Source organism: Festucalex cinctus, chromosome 15, assembly GCF_051991245.1.
Source record: "Festucalex cinctus isolate MCC-2025b chromosome 15, RoL_Fcin_1.0, whole genome shotgun sequence".
NCBI classification, from domain to species: domain Eukaryota; kingdom Metazoa; phylum Chordata; class Actinopteri; order Syngnathiformes; family Syngnathidae; genus Festucalex; species Festucalex cinctus.
The window spans coordinates 5,865,446-5,885,206 of NC_135425.1; the positions used below are offsets into that span (position 1 = coordinate 5,865,446).

The 19,761-nt window shown below is 44.8% G+C and overlaps 1 protein-coding gene across 1 annotated transcript in view; it reads right to left on the reverse strand.

Moving 5' to 3' along the window:
* Nucleotides 1-19,761, reverse strand: part of slc12a2 (solute carrier family 12 member 2) — a 441,149-nt gene that overhangs the window by 43,998 nt on the left and 377,390 nt on the right. Inside the window, exons 22-23 of the mRNA XM_077497763.1 lie at nt 14,228-14,350; nt 9,955-10,066 (exon numbers count right to left, since the gene is read on the reverse strand). Of these exons, the coding sequence (XP_077353889.1) occupies nt 9,955-10,066; nt 14,228-14,350 (235 nt within the window). The remainder of the gene's footprint in view (nt 1-9,954; nt 10,067-14,227; nt 14,351-19,761) is intronic.

The window sequence follows — 19,761 nt, forward strand, 5'->3', positions numbered from 1 at the left end:
CGAAACATAGCCAAATTCGAACCGAAACCAGGGGGCTCCCACAACACAGAGTACTTGAAAGACATCAACTATCATCTCCAGAGGTTCCCAATGGCAACCGTGGAAGATCAGTTGTACTTGATTAAAATGACGTCCCGCCGAGCAGTCAATAGACTGCTGGAACGGCAGCCCGCTGATGTGTTGTCTGACCCCTTGGCACTGCACCAAGCCATCTCACGCGAGTTTGACGGTTCTCCTGGGTTGTCGGGCATGGAAGTCGCCATGTTCGTCAAACAGGGAAAGCAGGAGTCTCTTCAGGCTTTCTATAGTCGTCTTCGCGATGCCTATTTTGGGACTCGTAACGAGCCCAACATGGAGGAAGATCCTGGTTTTAAAACGTTGTTTGTCCGAAACCTCCAACAAAACCTTAACCACTACTTGGGACTGGCTTTGTGTCCTGAGACACTGAATAGCTCGCAGCTACGTGACTTAGTAGCTAGGGGCTATGCAAAGCTAAAATTATCCGCCCCTAAGGTAGGCGACGCAGGAATTTATAAAGTGGACGTGGGTCCTCCTTCAGAGCTGGAGGGAGCTTGCTCCTATGCTACGAGGGAAGACCAGGCTAAATCAAAAAAGTCAAAACAGTCCCGCGCCCCGCGAAACCGGAAACCGCGCTCCAAAACCGACTACTCGCGTGATGAAAAATCGGACGGAGAAAAGCAAGCTGACGACCGCCGGCGCTCCAAATTTGCTAAAGGTAAGCCTGATTCGCGCTATCATCCAAAACGTGATAAAAGTCAAACGCGCGCCAGCAACCGATTCCTGCCGCGAGTCCCGGAACCGCCAAGTAGACTCCGAGACTGACCACAACGCAGTTGCCGACGGCATATTGAAGGCACTCCTGAAATTGTCAAAAGACTCGTCAAAAGACCCGCCTTTATGACTAACCGACGGCCGGATGCCCACTGAAGTGACCCACCAGCGGAGGTCACCAGAGGGGCCTCCAGAAGCCGACACTCAGACACCTACTAAACTGCCTTCTGACTCAACAATATTGGTACTGCAGGCTGATCCAAATATAGCAGACCCGCATGTATCGCGATCTACCGATGACGTGAGACCGTTCCAACAGCTTTTAGGTGATCTCACCACCAGGGGGATAGCTCGTAAATTCTATCTGAGCGTCACCCTGGAGCGAGCTCTAACCTACGAAGCCCTTGTAGATCCCGCCGCAGACATCACGGTGATGTCCAACACGGTGTTTGAACAACTCCGCGCCGCGTCACAAGCTAACAGTCGACCCCTCCGCCTACGGCGGTGCCCACTTACCGTTAGCGCCTTCTCACCTACTAACACAAAGCTGGAGTCTGTCGCGATGGTACACTGGTCCATTGGCCCCATGGAATTCATCCATCCAGTCTATGTGGGACCCATTGAGTCAGTCCCCCTTCCTATTGGCCAAGACCTGTTGTTCCGCTTCCAACCCATCATAGACTACCAGAGACTCCAGATTTGGGCCCAGGTGCGGCAGGCCCTGCCGACATTTCCTTCGGGCCCTGACCAGGCTCAGCTCTGCACTGTGACTCGGGCGCAGCCACCCCACGGGGAAGCAGACGCCCCCACAGGGAGCTGGGACACCACACAGTCCAAGGCAGGACCCCTCGCGTCCCCGACAAAGGACCGGCTGAGAAGCCATGACACCTTCCTTTGTGACCTTGACCCACCACCACCTGATGCAGGGTACGCCCCGCTCATCATCGGAGGTGTCCACATGCAAGGTGCACCTGTTCTTGACGCTGTCCTCGCCTTGTGGGCTGACAAATCAGCCATTTCTGCAGCATTCGCTGACAACTTGCGAGATCTCGACCCGAACATTCTTTTCGTCTCCAAGTCTTGCCGGTTTCCGTTGAACACGGAACCCCCTCTCACAATAACTGCAGTGGGCGTGTGTGCCTTAAACCTTCAGTGGAAGCAGCGCTCACTGACCCACTACTTCTTGGTTGTCCCGGACGCGCCTCACACCCTTTTTGTGGGTGCAGATTTGCTTGTTCGTCTTGCCGTCCATGTGGACACCATCAACAACGTGCTTTGGTCCCTCACCAACTCGGAACCTCTAGCTTGTGTTCCCAGTCTTCCAAACATGAAGTCCGGGCAGACCATCCCAGATGCTTGCGAAGTCTTAAACGAGGATGAAATGATCGCTCCGGCGACGACGATCAACATTCCGATTCGATTGGTGGCGCGAGCTAACCAGGTCTTGAATGCTCGCTCCGCTTTCTTTCAACCTTCATCGGAATTCATGAACTTGTCGTTACTCTTGGAGGCCACGCCCATCGTGGACGCCTCCCTCACCACTCTGATCTTGGTTCACAACCCCCTTTCGTACGACGTTCGCATACCAAAAGCGACCCGTCTGGGCCTGCTCATCCGTTCCGACTTCCACGACTTCACTCTAACGGTGCCTGTGGTTGGACACATCCCATCTGACTTGTTCTTGACTGAAGACACCGGTGGCCGAAGACTCACCAGGCCATCTCAGCTTGTTACGGTCAACCCTGCCGGTCCCACCAACGATGAAGACATCGTCCGGGTGGACCTGGGGACAGACCAACAACTGGTGATTTATGCCTTGAGCGCGTTGCCTCCAACGCTCCCTAGCATTCCCTCTGGAAACCAAGAGACACCTCAACCAACCACGACTCCAAATGGGGACCTTCAACCGTACCCAGAGTTCGAGGCGCACCTCCAAGAAGTTCTGCACCGCGCCGACGCGCTCCGGTCCGAACAGGACCGCGAACGTTTGCGCACCGTGTTAATGAAATACACACCCTCTTTTGCCAAGGACTCCTTGGATTGCGGGTTGACGGCACTACATGTGGTCCGCATCCCGACTCAGCCCGGCGCTCCTCCAACTTTCGTGCGCCAGTACAAGATTCCGATAGCTTCTTACGAACCAGTACAGAAGACTATCGACGCCATGCTGGAAAAGGGCATCATTCGCCCCTGTAACAGCACCTATTCGGCTCCATTGTGGCCAGTCTTGAAGCCAAACGGCACATGGAGACCAACCATTGACTATCGCAAACTGAACCAACAGGTTCCTCTTTCGCGATGGCCCATGACACAACTTGAACAGGAACTTCCCAAGGTTCGAGATGCCAAATTCTTCACCACCATTGATGTGGCTTCGGGGTTCTGGACGATCCCAGTAGACCCCAGGGATCAATACAAGTTGGCATTCACCTTTGGCAACAAACAGTACACTTTCAACCGGTGTCCATTCGGCTACGCCAACTCGCCAGCCGAATTTAACATCTTCCTCAAAGAGGCGTGCCCTGACGCCGCCGCCAGGGGCAACCTCATTTATGTCGATGACATTATGATGAGGAGCTCCTCTTTGGATGACCACTTGATGGAAATCGACCACGTTCTTGGACAGCTGTCTTCTGCAGGCGCCAAACTGTCCCTCCTGAAAGGTCAGTGGTGTCGCACGAAGGTCAACTACGTGGGGATCTTGGTTGGGCCGAACGGGATTGAACCACAATCCAGCCGTATTCAAGGCCTTCTTGACATCAAAACCCCCACCGATGTGTCAAAATTGCGCAGCTTCCTTGGCGTGTGCAACTATTCGCGCCAGTTCATTGAACACTTTGCTGACATAGCACGCCCTCTTACTAACCTGCTGAAGAAAGACACGCCCTTCGATTGGGGTGACGAACAAAACAACGCGATGAATATGCTAAAACAAAAGCTGGGCTCCGCCCCCTGTCTCGCGTACCCCGATAGCAACAAGGAATTTTTCTTGGAAGCAGGATTCTCCGACCATTGTTTGAGTGCGGGTCTATACCAAATGTACGACCAGGATAAACGCGTCGTGGCCTACGCCAGTAAAACGTTGAACGGCCCCGAGTTGAAATACTCCGACTGCGAAAAAGCCCTGCTTTCCACAGTATGGGCAATCAAACATTTCTCAAACTACATTGGATGCCAAAAAGTAACGATTGATACTAACCATCATCCGGTTACTTTTCTTAACAACCAACGTATTCGAGACGGCGTCGTAACGAACGCGCGCATTGCCGGCTGGCTTATGGCGTTACAAAGTTACGATGTTCGAGTCCGGTACACGAAAAACGCAAAGTTACCGCTGGGTACCGATCTAGCGATTTGCCAGAACTGTGTGTCAACTTCCCCGACCCCGCCGACAGACGCCGCCGTGGCACCGATGCCGGAATTCACGCGTAACCGCTATTTTGAGGAACATGTCTGCAAAGACATGCCTACAGCTTACGTGGATGGCTGCTCTTACCACCACCAAACCCAGCTGCAGGCTGGGGTGGGCATCGCTTGGGTCAACGACACACTGTGCAAACCACTGCAATTCCAATTGGGCCCCCACTCTTCTCAATATGCGGAAATCGCTGGCATCCTGATTACACTCAAATTGGCAGTTGAACACGGTGTCACGGTGCTGGTTATTTGCACTGACTCAAACTATGCCCGCCTCGCCTTCACCTGTCATCTACCGGTGTGGCGTCGAAATGGTTTCCTTACGTCAGCGAAGAAACCCGTTAAACACCGCGACCTCATCTTGACATGCGACCATTTGGTTTCCTCCAATGATATGCATGTCTATTGGAAAAAGGTCCGGGGACACTCAAAAGTCCCAGGACCTGACAAACATTTTAACGACCTAACGGACACGTTAGCCAAACAAGGGGCCCTCAACGGGACTCCTTGGACATTTGATACAGCTTGGCTGCCCACCCAGCCCACCCTGGAGGTCCACGTTCTCACACGCCGCCGCGCTGCGGCCGCCGTTGAGTCCTGCGACGCCCCCACACGAACCCCTACGGGGCCCGTGGCGTGCGTACCGCCCGTCCGAACCTCCGACTTGGTCGCCCAACAAGCCGACGACCCCGCGCTTTTCAAAATAATTCAGCACCTTTCTGATCCTGTCGCCAACCCCGTGTCGCATGACGCGTTGAGTGACGACAGCGACTTCAAAGACTTGCTCTCCGTGCTGCAAAGGCTGCGTCTCGTTAAGGGCCTTCTGGTTTATGACTCCGCGTCTCCGCCTGCCCTGCGGTTGGTGGTTCCACGGAGCCAAAGGGGGGTCTTGCTAACATACGCCCACGACGCGCCTTATGCAGGCCACCGCGGATTCAAGGCCACTGTCACCGCACTACAACAGGTGGCATACTGGCCGCGCATGCATAATGACGTAGCAACCCGTAGCAACCAAAGGATGCCTGGTTTGCTGCCAGTTTCAGCCAGCAAACCCGAGTCACCGAGCACCACTCCAACAGAAAGGAGTCACCTTCCCATGGTGTGATCTCCAAATTGATTGGGTGGGACCACTGGTCAGATCTCTGAGAGGGAACAAATACTTTCTTACAGTAGTTTGCGCGTTCACCAAGTGGGTAGAATGCCTGCCTGCTCCAAACGACACCACACACACCACTGCATGCCTGCTGATGAACCACGTGTTCTCCCGTTTTGGGTTGCCCTCACGGGTTAACTCAGACACGGGAACCCACTTCACAGCCGAGGTAATGAAACAACTTTGGCAAATGCTAGGAATCAAGGCCCAGTTGCACATTAGCCATCACCCGCAGTCATCAGGACAGGTGGAGCGGACTAATCGCACCGTGGTAAATTTGCTGAAAAAGTTTGTTGTTTCCAACCATCGGGACTGGGACACCCGACTCCCACTGATCCTCATGGCGATTCGAGCCACCCCTCACGAATCCACAGGGGTGGCCCCCTTTGAAATGATGACCGGACGGCGAATGACGCTCCCCCTGCACCTGATGTACCAGCCAGGAGAAACAAACCTAGCCACGGGATACACGGCCTCCCAGTACGTGGAGGACTTGCAAGCCCACCTCCGGGCCACGTTTGCATTTGCTCAACAACGGCTTAAGCAAAGTGCAGAAGGTCAGAAAACCTACTACGATAGGAAAGCCTCACGAACCAAGTTCGAAATAGGTGATCGAGTATGGTACTACTTGTTCGCGCAACCAAATGCTACTACTTCGCGTGCCCAGAGGGGCATCGCCCGAAAATTTCTTCCCCGGTGGGCAGGACCATATGAAATCAACGACAAACTGTCACCCGTCGCCTATCAAATTAGGATGAATAAAGGACGTCAGGGGGACCAACTGAGGTGGGTCCACCGAAACCAGATTAAGAGTCACTGCGGTTTTGAACGTCTGGGAACGCGATCGAGCGAATCTCAGGACCAGCATGCGCGCGAAACTGACAAAGGGGGGTCACCAGCTGACTCCGAGTCAGCGGCCCAACCGACACCCTCGACAGACGTGCCAAACTCCATCGACCGACCTAGCTGACTACGATGTTTAAAAGTATTAGACGTGCAAAAGGGGGGGGTCAATACCCCGCTACACCTACCGAACCCGTAAGTGACACCACACCGAGCGACGCTAATTCGCTCGTCTTTGTTGGTTGCTAGAGGATTGTGTGATATGATGACGACCCTGATATTGTGCATGAGCACCGTGGTGAGTCGGTCAGAAACGGTTGAACCCGGACGTGCAGCGAAAATTGCCTTGATTGAATAACCAGGATTGCTTACGAATGATTGCGAGAAGTTAGCATACTGTGTTTTTCTACTTATTTGCAGACGCTTGGTGCAACACTTAAGGATACGGTCCTAGCTGTAACACCGATAGCATTATGCAGAACTAGACTAGACAACTATAAAACGATTTGCAACTTGAATTCAAAAGATTATGTACACTCAAGGTGTTATAATACTTATGAATGGTATGCTGCGTGAAATCAGTTTTTGCTAGCTATAAAAAGCTCCCCCGTACTTAAGGCCTTCAAAAGCAGGTCAGAGTAATCTTTTTAAAGCTTAAGTGAGTCTAGCTAATCTAACTAAGCCCCTTTGCCTTCCTTCCCTTAGTCTAGCGCGACTGCCGAGGATATTCTTGATTTTTTTTTTTTCTCTTTCGTTTCTTTTTCTCCCCTCCTCCCCTTTTTCCCTTTTCCTTCAGTTATTCTTGGATAGCGCACGACTTTTTGGGTGTTTAATTACGCTATAGGAAGATGCGATAGCTAAGTACCTAGCAACGATAGTGTCGCGCTAACCGACCTAAGACTTTTTTTTTGTGACGAACACCCCCAGGGGTGGAGATTTGCACCGACACGCAGGTGCCTGAAACAGCATCCCCCTCTTCAAAAGAGAGTTAGGGGCCGTAATATGGCCCCGGGTTTTTGAGTTTTAGAAGGCGAAAGCCTCTTTTTCGTTCTCTCTCTCTTTTCTTTAATTTGCTGTTCGTTTTCCCCTAGTTACTCATAATATGATACTAGCCTTATAGCCTTAGGAAAAGTTGTCTTCCTTTTTTTTGTTTGGAATTTCGCGTCTTGCGTCTTTCCCAGGCCCGCGCCTGTTTTGGGACCCGAGTCCCTCAGTCAGCTGACACAGTACCAAGTTAGACACACACTGTTAACTGAATACACATAGAGACACCTTGAAAACACACAGACATACCCTGCATACACAGGTAGAGGTTAGGGAAAAGTTGCACCAGTGGTATGTCTTGAGTGTTGCAGCAGAGCGTGACTGGGACTCCGGCCGTCTGACCGTGGCCTGGACCCTGGCCACGCATCATCTGGACCCGTCAACCTGGACATCCTGAAGATTCATCCCGCTTGACGAAGGGGGGTCTGTAACAACTATGGCCTCTGGCCCAATCCACCCTCTAATTTTTTTTTTTAAAGTTTGCTTCTTCTAAAGCAAATTCTCTGCAGTCGCATAAATATTCCACTGCCCAGACAGGATCTAAGCTTGGTTAGCTCTGCAGGTGGTCACCCAACCACCAACAAAGCTCTTTTGAAGCCGCTGACCAGGTGACAAAGGAATTTATGCGTCTGCCGAAGGAGTGTATTCAAGCCCGTCTTCTCGGAACCCGAACAAATGGCTCCAATGATTTGGAATACACAAATGACTGATCAAAGGAATGTTCATGACTTTTTATCAATCACAAAGGATATTCTGGCGCCACCTTTCCAAACGGACACTCCTGGAACGTCTAGACGGAGCCACAGCACCGTCAAGTGGTGAAACTTGGAACTATCCTTAGTGACATTTCATATAAGTAACCGCATTTTACACATTTATACCATGATAATTCTCGACAGATAACTGAACTACGAATGATTCATGTTATGTCTTTGTGTGTATGAACATCCTATTTCATTTGTACTCCATAAAGAATGAAAGATAATCAATATCTTTCAGTTCAGTCAGATTAGACAAGTAGAAGTTACCTCACAAGTTAGTTTATGATGCATTAATTACGATGTGTGTTAAACGGGTTGTGTGGGAAAACTGATTTGCCAGACTGACCAAATTTAATGCCAAATTATTAATTCCTTTAATAATTTTTTTTCTAGTCTGCGCGAGCGAACAGAAGGGTGTGCCACCACCTACTGAGCCCCGCCCATAGACTTTAAAAGGACGAGAAGACCCCTCGCTCTCTCTCTTGCTTCCAAGCTCTTCCAAAACTCTCTTCCACGACCTGCAAGTTTCCCAGCCTGCTCGAACTCTTTGTTCCAAGGAACTTGCCAACCACGTGGCCTTTTCTTTTCTGGCAGCAACCGTTGCCGAGAGCAGACACTCGCTCCACGCCACGCCAAAGCAGGTGCAAACTGCAACGCTGACCCCAAAGACTCTTTTACTCCTTTTTTTCTTTTTTTTTCCTCTTCACCATCGGTGATTGCCCGCCAGCGGCGGACTCCGCAGCCCCGGGGTACACTTGCAACGTATCGCCGGACTCAAGGTTGTGCACCTAAGCCGCGCACCTCAGCTGCTATTCAGTGGCGCCCCGCCGCAGTGCCAGCTCACCTCCAACGGCTGGCCTTCCCCGTACGCAGGCGCGTAGCGAACCGAGATCCAACACCTGAAGTCGGACAGCTGTCCGGCAGAACCAACCTTGCCGAGTCGCCGACCAATCAAAGGGACAAGCCGCGCAACTACGTCAGCCCCCCTGAGCGGCTTCCCTTGATCACCTGTGGAATACCCCCTTTTGATTTTCTTGCCTTTTGGAACGAACATTGACTATTTTTCCCTTTTTTTTCAAGACCTTTCTGTTCGCTTCGACGCAACACCTATTCTCGTAAGTCCACGTTCCCTAAAATGGTACCACTGCGTGCAACTTACGGTTGAAACATATCACAGATCTGGCAGGTCAAATTTCTCTTTTCCCTGTTTCCTTATTCATTCGCATTCCTTCCTTATTTTCATTAGCTTTATTTCATTTCTTTTCTTCTGACGGTAGAATAGTTAGATAGGCAGGGTTTGGATTCTGTAATGTAGCAATCGTGAATAAATGCATGTTTTATTAACTCTATTCCGCCTAAGTCATCTGTGTTTCCGAGTGGATTATTATTCTTTTGTTAGTACAACGAACCACTGAATATCGAGTGTGGTGACTTTAGATTATAAATGACTGATGAAAGAAGGATTTTGGTCGTTGTTTGCTCCTGTTAACCCAAAGCAAAACCAACATGGTGCCCCTAGAGGTTATCGAGGTAAATATAATTTACCTCTGTAACGTCCAGATTATTAATTCGTCCAAAAGACGACCCAATTATCGCTACATTATTCTAACTTTATATAAAGTTATAAAGTTTATGAAGTTCCTTTATAAAGTTCCTTTATAAAGTTATAAAGTTATATTTGGCAAGGCCCAAAGAGTGTCCAAATTTTGGTGAGTTTTCATACATGTTTAGGTCCCCAAAAATGAAATTGGTTCAGGAGAAGAAGTTCTGCTCTAACTGATGGACGTACATCGTGCCCGTGTGTTTCTGTGTATTGATGCATAACAGTTTATCTTCCCATCCCTAGTATATACACAGGTTTATAAGTATGCATATGCAAAAGTAATTTAATGTCAAACCATATTTTACTCCAAACAGCAGTCGGAAAGGACGAACAGTACTTACGCTCGGCGGTCATGGTCAATCCTGTTTATCTTGCCACCGATAAAAACACGAATCTTGCAATCCTTCCATCGCTTCTTGTTGGTCAACAGATAGGGAATAAGCAGAGTCAAACCTTTAGAAGAAATGAAAAATATAAAGATAAAAAAACAAAAACAAACACTACATTTATTCAATTTTCCATGTAGTATAATTGTAATTTCATTTATGAAGACAGCATTAGTTCATCATTCATCTATAATTGTGAAAAGACATTTCCTGGTTGCGAGGCAGAGATGTCGAGCGAGCCATCGCAAAAGTCATAAAAACAATAAACATACTGGTAATAGTTTTGTTACAACGCTGAACTATATTTACAATTTAATAGGTACTAGTAGATTATTTTTTTAATGATTGTAGGGTAAAAAAAATAAATATAAATAAAAAATAAAATAAAATAAAAATAAATTCCCTGGTTGCGCCCGGGGGCCATCCACTTAAATAAGCTCTCGAGCAAGCCACAGCGTGGAGCCTCCTCTCGTTGTTCCATTTGCGGTGTTTCGGATGCCTGTCGCGAAATTATGACGGCAGTATTTCATCCACGGTGACAATGCAAAATGTTTGTCTGTATATATATTGTGGATTTTTGACAATGACGCTGGCTGGCTGTCGAGTGTCTAGTTGTCTTGCTGGTAAAGCTGGAAATAGATTTTTCATCTATATGTGAAAGCTTCTGTGCATTTGATGGGCTGTATTTTAAGATGTCGCCACATCATGCAACGGAAATTCATATTTTGAATGCTGGGAAAAAAAACTGTGGCTAATACTTCCCACTCGTGAAATGTTATGGCAGAACCGTTTTAATGAATGAATGCTTTCACATCCATAATAGTCATATTCATATTGGAACTATTATTATTACTATTATTATTATTATTGGAACATGGGAGTATTATGCTATGTTCTCACCAAATCCGAAAAGGCGAACAGGAACACTTCCTTCGTGAGCGTTTCACCTCGTACAGTGTTTTTGGAACGATTGCTGCTCATTCATGTTTTCGTGCGCACCGGAGCGGAGGAGGTGTGTCCCTTGGTGAACAAGGAAGTGGAGCACTTTAGTGAGTCAACAAAAAGTGAGCACCGCCAACTGCTTCCACTTCTTTCCTGGGACTAAACAGCCGTGGCACTATTTTCTCCTCCTTTGAGGTACGTGATAGGACTTTCGCTTTTTTTAGTGGCAATCTGGTGGCCGGCATTTGTGCTAAAAATAGCTTTGGCATTAATAATAAGCACTACTGCTAACTCGGTACAGTTCAAAAGCTAGTAAACAGACTTACCAGCACTTTCTTGATCATCATTCTGTCACGGCTGGCCGTGTTGTTGCGCTCGGGGTGACAATAGAGAGGACGCTGTGTGTGACGTGGCCCGTACTCGAAGCCGATTGGCTACCGCGAGGCGAAACGCGAAAAAAGTTCAATTTTTTTTAACTTCGACGAATATGCGAATGTGCGGATTTTCGTCACGAATGTGCGGATTTTCGCAGCTGCGCGAAACTCGTCCTCCGCGCCGCACCACGCACTTTCGTTCCGTTGCGCGCAAACTCCATTGACTACAATTCAAACGCCCCGCTGAATCACCATCCCTCGCTTTTGGTGAGAACGCAGAATTATGTGTTGCCTGTAAAAAAGGAAAGCCAGTCAGTTAATTTACAGATTACATGCACGTCATGGCGCATGGTCAGGGGATTAGGGATGTTTGATATCACTTTTTTCCCCCGATCTATACTCAACTCTTGAGTAGTCACTGATACTGATACCAAATAACGATACCACTGGTAAATAAAATTCCCCACCCAAAAATGACAGATTATTTGAAAGAAAGACCTATATACCCCAATATATTATTTTTCCTTAACATTGCATGAAATTACCCCTTTCACTACCAGCTATTTTAGAAAATTTCAAAATTTTCAATACCCACGCGATATTACATTCAATAATTATATATAAACCGAATCTACCAAATGACAGAATAGAATAGAATACGTTTTGCCCCGTCCCGTTCTTTTATTTGACAGTGGAAAAATGTAGGTTTGCTAAAATACAGCCATTTCTCCCATGGACTCTGAAACTGTGTTTATTTCGTATAAAATGGGCCAACGATGTCATCTACTGGTAGTTGGGCATCATTAAAGTTGTTTCCAAGTTTGACATTTACAGTGGAGCATAATCAGATTCCTCCCATCTATTCCTACTCTGAAAAATTATAATGCACAAGTATACTTGTCACCGGGAGTGAATGAGTTAATGGCAACGTGGTATTCATTAGGGGTGGGAATCTCTGACATGAGGCCGATTCGATATGTATCTCGATACACAGGTTGCGATTCGATTGAAAAACGATTATCTTTCAGAACAGAACGGTTCGATACGGTTCAATTAAGTTTGGGAATGATACAATTTTCGATTCGATACGATTAATTTCAATATTCAAAACTTATAGTGACATTTTTTGTTTGTAAACATTAATCTTAAAACACCACAAATTTTTATAGTATCTACAAATGTGTTAAAAAAGAACAACAACAATGTCTTCTATATTTTTATATATTGAATCAATTATTTAAATGGACCGGAACAAAGGGCTGGGCGATATGACTGAAAAATTTATCAGTTTAAATATTTATTAGTCGTTATTGACAGTTATAATTGTTTTTTGTTTTTTGTTTTTTTAATTCAAAATCAGGATCATGAAAACAAAAGGCTGATAATTCAATTTGAAATATAAATATTTAACCTTTAAAAAGACACCAACACAATTAAACAGAATATGTCCACATTGTGAAGTATTTCAGAAACATAAATTTAAGACATGAAATAAACCTACCGTCCAGCCAAAAGAAATATGAAGCCACCTTATGGAACAATAAATTTATCAAACACATTTTAACCACTTAATATATCCAAAAATATTTCCAAAAGTGCCCTAAGCTTTTTATCAACAATTTTTGTTTTTAACAATTGTTGTTTTTCTTTGCCATCACATTCATTTTTGGTTAATGTATGACATCTTTTTTTTTTTTTTTTAATCTGAGACACGATGATGACCACGGAATCACTACTGTTTATGTTTTGTTTTTTGGTCTGTCGTTCATTTTGAGTTTGATGACGTAATAGCGGGCACGTCTCAGTTCTCCTATCTGCTGCTCATGCTAGTTGTAGACATTGACAGGGAGCCACAAACTGAGAAATGAGATACTTGCAGTGTGCTTTTAGCATAGCTGGTGTGTTGGCTGTGGGACATACCTGTGTCGTTTGAATCCATACATTGGATCGTCACGGGAGTTATTCTTTTTGGCTCGCGCGCAGTACCAACGCCGGCCCGGGACATACAAGTGCACCGAGAGGACTCGATAGCCATGGGAAATACCGAGATGTACGGCATCGGCTTCTGCTAACTGTCCCTATTTGCATGTTGTCACTCGTTGTGCGCGACTGCGCGTGTGCCGTGTCGCGAGCACGGCGTTGACGGTAAGCGGCACCCCCTCCCCCCCAAAAAAGGTGCGTAACGTCTTTGCATTATGTTTACAACATCCGGGGAATGAAGCGTCTCTGAGCGCTACTTTGCTAGCTCTCTGTAAACACGGAAGTAGCTTGAATAGTGATGCTACTGAAATGTAAACAAAACAAGTAGAGCACGGTGCAGAACTCTTGCTATTGTTATGAAAACCATAAAGCCTCACTCGCAACCGATTCACAGCAACGCGATATCCGGTCCACAGCTTTACAAGCAATGTATCTAAGGATTCACGGCGGATTTTGTATCGGTTGACAAGTCTGCTACCGATACGGCCGTTTAGCTCCCCTTGACGACCGATGGTTCGGTCGAATCGGTTTTTTGTCCCACCCCTAGTATTCATATAATTTCTCCTTTCTTGTTCCTGATTGTAAAACGGCTGCAGGAGGGTGACCGATAATGGTATCGTCACCGCCGCAAATACTGATACCATAAAATAAGACAGGTATTGACACGGTACTGATACCTAGTATCAGTAGTCACCCATAGTCAGGATGGTACCGCCTCAATTTGAGCCAAGAAAAACTCTGGTAGAGACCTCAAGGAAGCTATTTGTGGATAAATCTCAAAATCGACATTTATATTAAAACGGTCTATAATTGTTAGGATCTCAAAATGAATCTTTCCGACATGTGGACTCTTTTGCCGGAGCACGTCCCATAATCTTTCAATCATAGTCCGCATCAGGCCCAATATATCTATCATTCTTTTCGAGCCTCACCTCCATCATCAAACAGCCACCAGACATCAACTGTGCCCTTCCCTTGTTTCTTCTGGAACTGCTGGCTGGCCTCCAACAATCTCTGGTCAGACACATTCAGTGGTACAGTCATGTTCTTCTTATCTGCAAGGATGGTTGCCAGACACATGCATGCACACAACAGCACATGGAAAAAACAACAACAACAAAAAGATCATTTAGAGGACAGTAGAACAGTAAAAACTTTGGTCGAACATTTAAAGCAGTCTTTACTCAGCAAACATTTAATTGTCTAAATTCTTGGGAATCCTAGCAGCAACATCCTAAACAGAACCAATATTACATCAGCACTGAGGAAATCAACAACTTTCAAGCTTTGACACATTTTTGGGGAGTCTAATTGGCTGGATACAATTGCATACACAAACAAGAGGCATTTTCATCCTCAGCATCTTACGGCAATGCATCAATTGCAGATAAGATAAACGGCAGACTAAAGACATTTGCATACTTGCCAACTTTGGAACTTTGAAAAATAGGGAGATTTTTTTTTTTTTTTTTTTTTTTTTTCCATCGGCAAATCTATCGTTGTTCGTCCGACATCCAGCCATTACTCTTTGCGATTCGTCGCCATGGGAAGGGAGCACACACACAGCGGCCAGCGACATGCACCGTTGGGGTGTGCCAAAAAATAAAAATAAAAAACAAGAATAATCTATTCTCATAAGAATCGCGATTCTCATTTACTACGATTCAGAATTGACATAAAATGTCCCATTTTATTTAAATTAATTTATACTTTTTTGCCCTCGTTTATGTGTGCCTTTATTGGGAGCGCTGCTCATGTTGTACACGATTTGGCCACTTAGGGGCAGTGCAGTTCTGCGCATTCTGATACACTGTTAAGTTGTAGTCACATGAGACAGTAGAAGAAAAGTCACAATCAAGTTATGCCAATAAAAGTTTTTTTTTTTTTTTTTTCCCAGCGTAGGAAGAGCATATGCCATTGCGTAATGTATGCTTCTCCTGAATAATTTTTGTATAAGTAGCCATTGTTTTCAGTGGTAAAAGTGCCGCGAGTAGTGCGCTAATTAGCATTAGCGAGTCAATGGCGCTTTCCATTGTGCATTAGCCTTGAGCTAACTACGTTCAGGAAACAAGCTCAACAAAGTGTGTTTGTATTTAAGTATGCACTGTATGTAATTTTCTACATTTTGTGTGATTTACAGTTAACCTCAATTGGAGTGTAATAAACGGCTTGACTGTACCAATAGTAATATTAGTTTGAGTTCATGTTTCTTGGGGGATTGATTAGATTGAAGGAACACACTACAGGAAGTAAGGTAGTCCTAGCGTGTCCTATGAGCCATGAATAATGTACTGTACAGTGTTGAGTTGTGCAAATAAATACAAGTAACCAAGTCACTGCTTTAATCGTCCACTCTGTACGGTCAGTGAGAATGGAACAGGGTGGAACAGATAAAGGCATTGGACTCTTTTTGAGGGACTGTTCGCTGTCTGCTAAACTGTACTCAGTCTGCTCAGGGAGGGCAGAATATATACAATATGAAAGCTATAGCATTTACAGCTAGCTACATAGAGTAGCAGTTATGGTCCACACACTTTTTGTGGAAAAGGGCACTTTCCTTACAATTAAAAATGTACAAAAAAAAAAAAAAAAAAAAAGACATTTTAATGTCTCCATTTGTCATTCTGTCTTGCAAACCAGACTAGATCATGATGATTGTTTGCACATCTATAGATTGAAGCAGAAATCATTGTCAATCAAATCATTTTGAATCAAATTGTTTTAGAATTGAAAATTTATTCTGAATGGAATCGCAGACCCAAAAATCAGAATGGAATTGTGAGACCATCAAGGATTCCCACCCCTAATGCGCCGATTAATATTTATCGACTGGGGTGAATGGCCACTGGCCGGAAAATGGACTGGGCATTTGGAAAACGCATAAAATTACCGATGTCCAGTCCTCCCCAAGTGTCAGGTGTTCGGTCATCTCTCATTATCCATCTATTCCATGCTATGTATGAACCAGTATAGCACTGCAGGTTCCAGTCCCCTCTAGGGCTGCAGCTATCGGATATTTTAGTATTCAAATATCCTACGGAAAATTCTACTGAATAATTGGCAAATAAAAATAAAATATTTTTGCTTGGTGAAAGAACAATTATGAATACAGAAGACATTAAAAAACCCATTTCCACTTAATAATGATCAACCAACTTTCATCTCTGGATTTTTTATATTTTTTTTAAACTTAAAATGAAATTGTGCTTAGCAGCACATTATTTTCCTCTCGAGAAACATTAGTGAGATTAAAGACAAATCTCTCCCCACAGATTTTGGAGTGACTTCCGTTGAAGGGACAGTTGAAGAATCAACTTTTTGGAGCTTTTAGCCATGTTAAAATGCTAATTCCTCACCAATAACATTACGGAAGTGTTTTCCTCCAGTCACCCCTCTATGAGAAATTCTAGTCATTCTGCTCTCCAAGCACCAGCCCCTCCCACCTGAGAAAACAAGTGGGTGCTCACTTTATGATGTTTATGGTGCCTTCCTCTCTCTTTTCCCCTCTCCTCCACTACGATTTCTTGCGGCAAGGAGACATTTTGTTTCAAATGTTTATTGAAGAATTTATGACTTGCGTGGCTATTCAGAGGAGAGCTCGCCGGCTCGGACGAGAGGAGGCATGGCAACCACATGGGTTTTACTGAACCGGGCATTTTACTTCCGCAAAAAATAACCAGCAAAACACATAATATTTCATAAAAAAAAAACTACATCGCCATGGTGTCAAAAAGATAAGATTTAATCATTATATGTCTATATTAACTGTGGAAGGGCTTCAAATACCGTGATCTAATATCTTAAAATATTTGGCACCCTCCCGCTCTATCCACTAAACAATGAGGTTGAGTTGAGTAGTTTTTGGTCAGTGAGTCAAAGTGACGTTAGAACCACAGTTGTGATTTTGCCATCTACAATTGCACAATTGAGTAAGCCTGGTTTGTTAAACTAATCACAAGCAATGGCAAATGTGGCAGGTTGTCACCATCGAAGTATGCAGTCATCAGGTCGATTAAACTGCCTTTGAAAAGTAATCCAAAGGCTCGAGCTGCAGCCGCTTGCACTATTAGCGCACTAACGCTGTTAGCCACCCAAAACGCTGGCAACAGGCACCGTGCAATACAATGTCAGTGTAATTAAATCTTTATTTTAGCGCCTTTAATTGACGAGTGAACGTGATTTCATGACTAAGTTGTGTTGACGTGGGTCGCAATAGTTTATGAACGTTTATGAATATTCATTGTGCAAGACGAGTCAAGTGATCCGTTGCACCGCAACACGCTAAATTAAAATATTTTTATGATAAATCTATGGTATTTAATATACAGTTTACTCTGGCAATAGATAAAACAAGTCCGTACGGTCCTAACAAGGATTGTTAAAATTACTAGGTCTGAACAATTGCGATAATTGACCTTTCGCATAAGCTCCGCCCCCCTTAGTTACTGTTGCTAGTCCGTCAAGCTTGGTGACTCCGACAGCACAAGCCGTGACGGGAAGACTTACACCGACGTGTATTAGCGATATCTTTTGGAGCAATACCAGTGCAATATCCTCCAGATCGAGGCAAAAAGGTTTACAATATGCAGTGGAGGGTTATAGTCATAATATTAAATTAGCCAGCGAAGGGGAAACATACAGGACACGCGCTAAATCTGAGAAAGCAACAAAGTCGATTTTATGGGATGGATGGCACGTCCAACTTGGGTCACCGATATGCCTTTATTTCACTGTGGCCCCCGGATCAATAGGCCGTCAGGTCACACACGTTTTCGTTCAGTTTCGCTCCACTACCAGGGGCACTAAATAATCTTTACTTCATAAAATAGATTTATTAGTAGTAAGTAAGAATCCGTGGAGTTCACCCTCTGAAAACCTGCCAATTTTGTGTTTTCGGTGGTGAAACCCCGGCACTATTTTGCAATGAGGCGCAGTGATCTCTCGTGTGGGCGTAGTGCCATTAGGTCAGTAGTGGTGTGATTTAGGTCACATGAGACAATCAGGTAGCTGCCGCTTTCTCCTCACCATAGCAACCGCATATCAAAAATGGCGACCACAACGTCGGAGAGCGAAGAAGAGCAAAAGGAGAAAAAAGTTAAAAAGAAAGTGGGGAAAAAACTTCGTTCCCGTTCAGGTTTGCCCATCGCTTCAGCTGGCCCCGTCCTTCCAGCCATCTGCTTCATTTGTAAAAATAAATTTCAAAGTATACTTGTCTGGGATCGGAAAGCACACGGAAGAGGGATCATCTCGCCAAAGCAGAAACATTGTCGGCAGGGATGTGCTACACACACGCGTGCCCATTTCTGTTATTAATGTGACCGATATTTAGTATAGGGTTGAAAATAATTTGTTGCTAGGTTAAGTTTTAAGGCTATAGCTTAGTAAAAATGCGAGCTGCTGAATGATTTAACAGTGGTTAACAAACTCGGGTTAGCTGTCCCCATCAGTCATAATAGAGAGTCACAGCTACACCCTCCCTTTCCCCCAAAGCTCTCACCAACCTCAACAAACACTTTACTTGTAAATCTGTGATGTGCTTATACTGTAAAAAGAGGTGATGTGACAATAACACTTATAATGTAATTCTTTTTTGTGTAAAGGCGGGTTGCTGCAGGCAGCTGAGATGAAGAAATGACTGTTCCATTCTTCTGCATATTCATTTAGAGACAGCATTATTTAGAAAGCATGACTCTTTGCACATGTTAAGTGAGTGTGTGTGTGTTTCAGACAACCCTATGCTGAGAGCTACAAACTCTTTTGTGAACAAGTAATCTGTCAAAGGATTATAGTTGACAAAGATATGAGGAGAATGGACAAGCTAAGAGGTTTGTGAACAGTGTTAAGAAACACGGGGATCTTGATGCTTCAGACTACAGGTAAGGTATAAATCTTCACACTGAAAAACATTGACCGAAATCTATGGGGAGAGATTTGTCTAAAATCTCACTGTTTCAGAGAAAAATAGCTTGGTGACAAGCTCAATTTAAGTTAAAAAATAAATAAATAAATAAATAAATAAAATTGATTCTCTAAAAATGAAAACCAGTTGGTTAATTATAACATGCAAATGTGTTTTTTTGTCTTCTGTATTTATAATTGTTCTTTGACCAAGAAAGTATATAGGCCTATAGGTATATTTTTATTTCTATCCAAATATTCGATTATTCACTAGAATTTTCAGTAGGATATCCGAATACCAAAATATTCGATAGCTGCAGCACTAATAATACTAATTTTGAGTTGTGGCACGCCCACACGAGTTCTTTTACCACACACCCGTGTCAAAACTAGCTTACTGCACACGCTGCACCCCAACTTCAAATTTTTGCTAACATAATAATAATAATAATAATAATAATAATAATAATAATAATATATTATACATTTTGTTGGGTCCAAAAGCAACTTACATAATTACAGTTTCATATGATTGTAGTTGTCTTATTTTCAAATGTTTAAATATTTT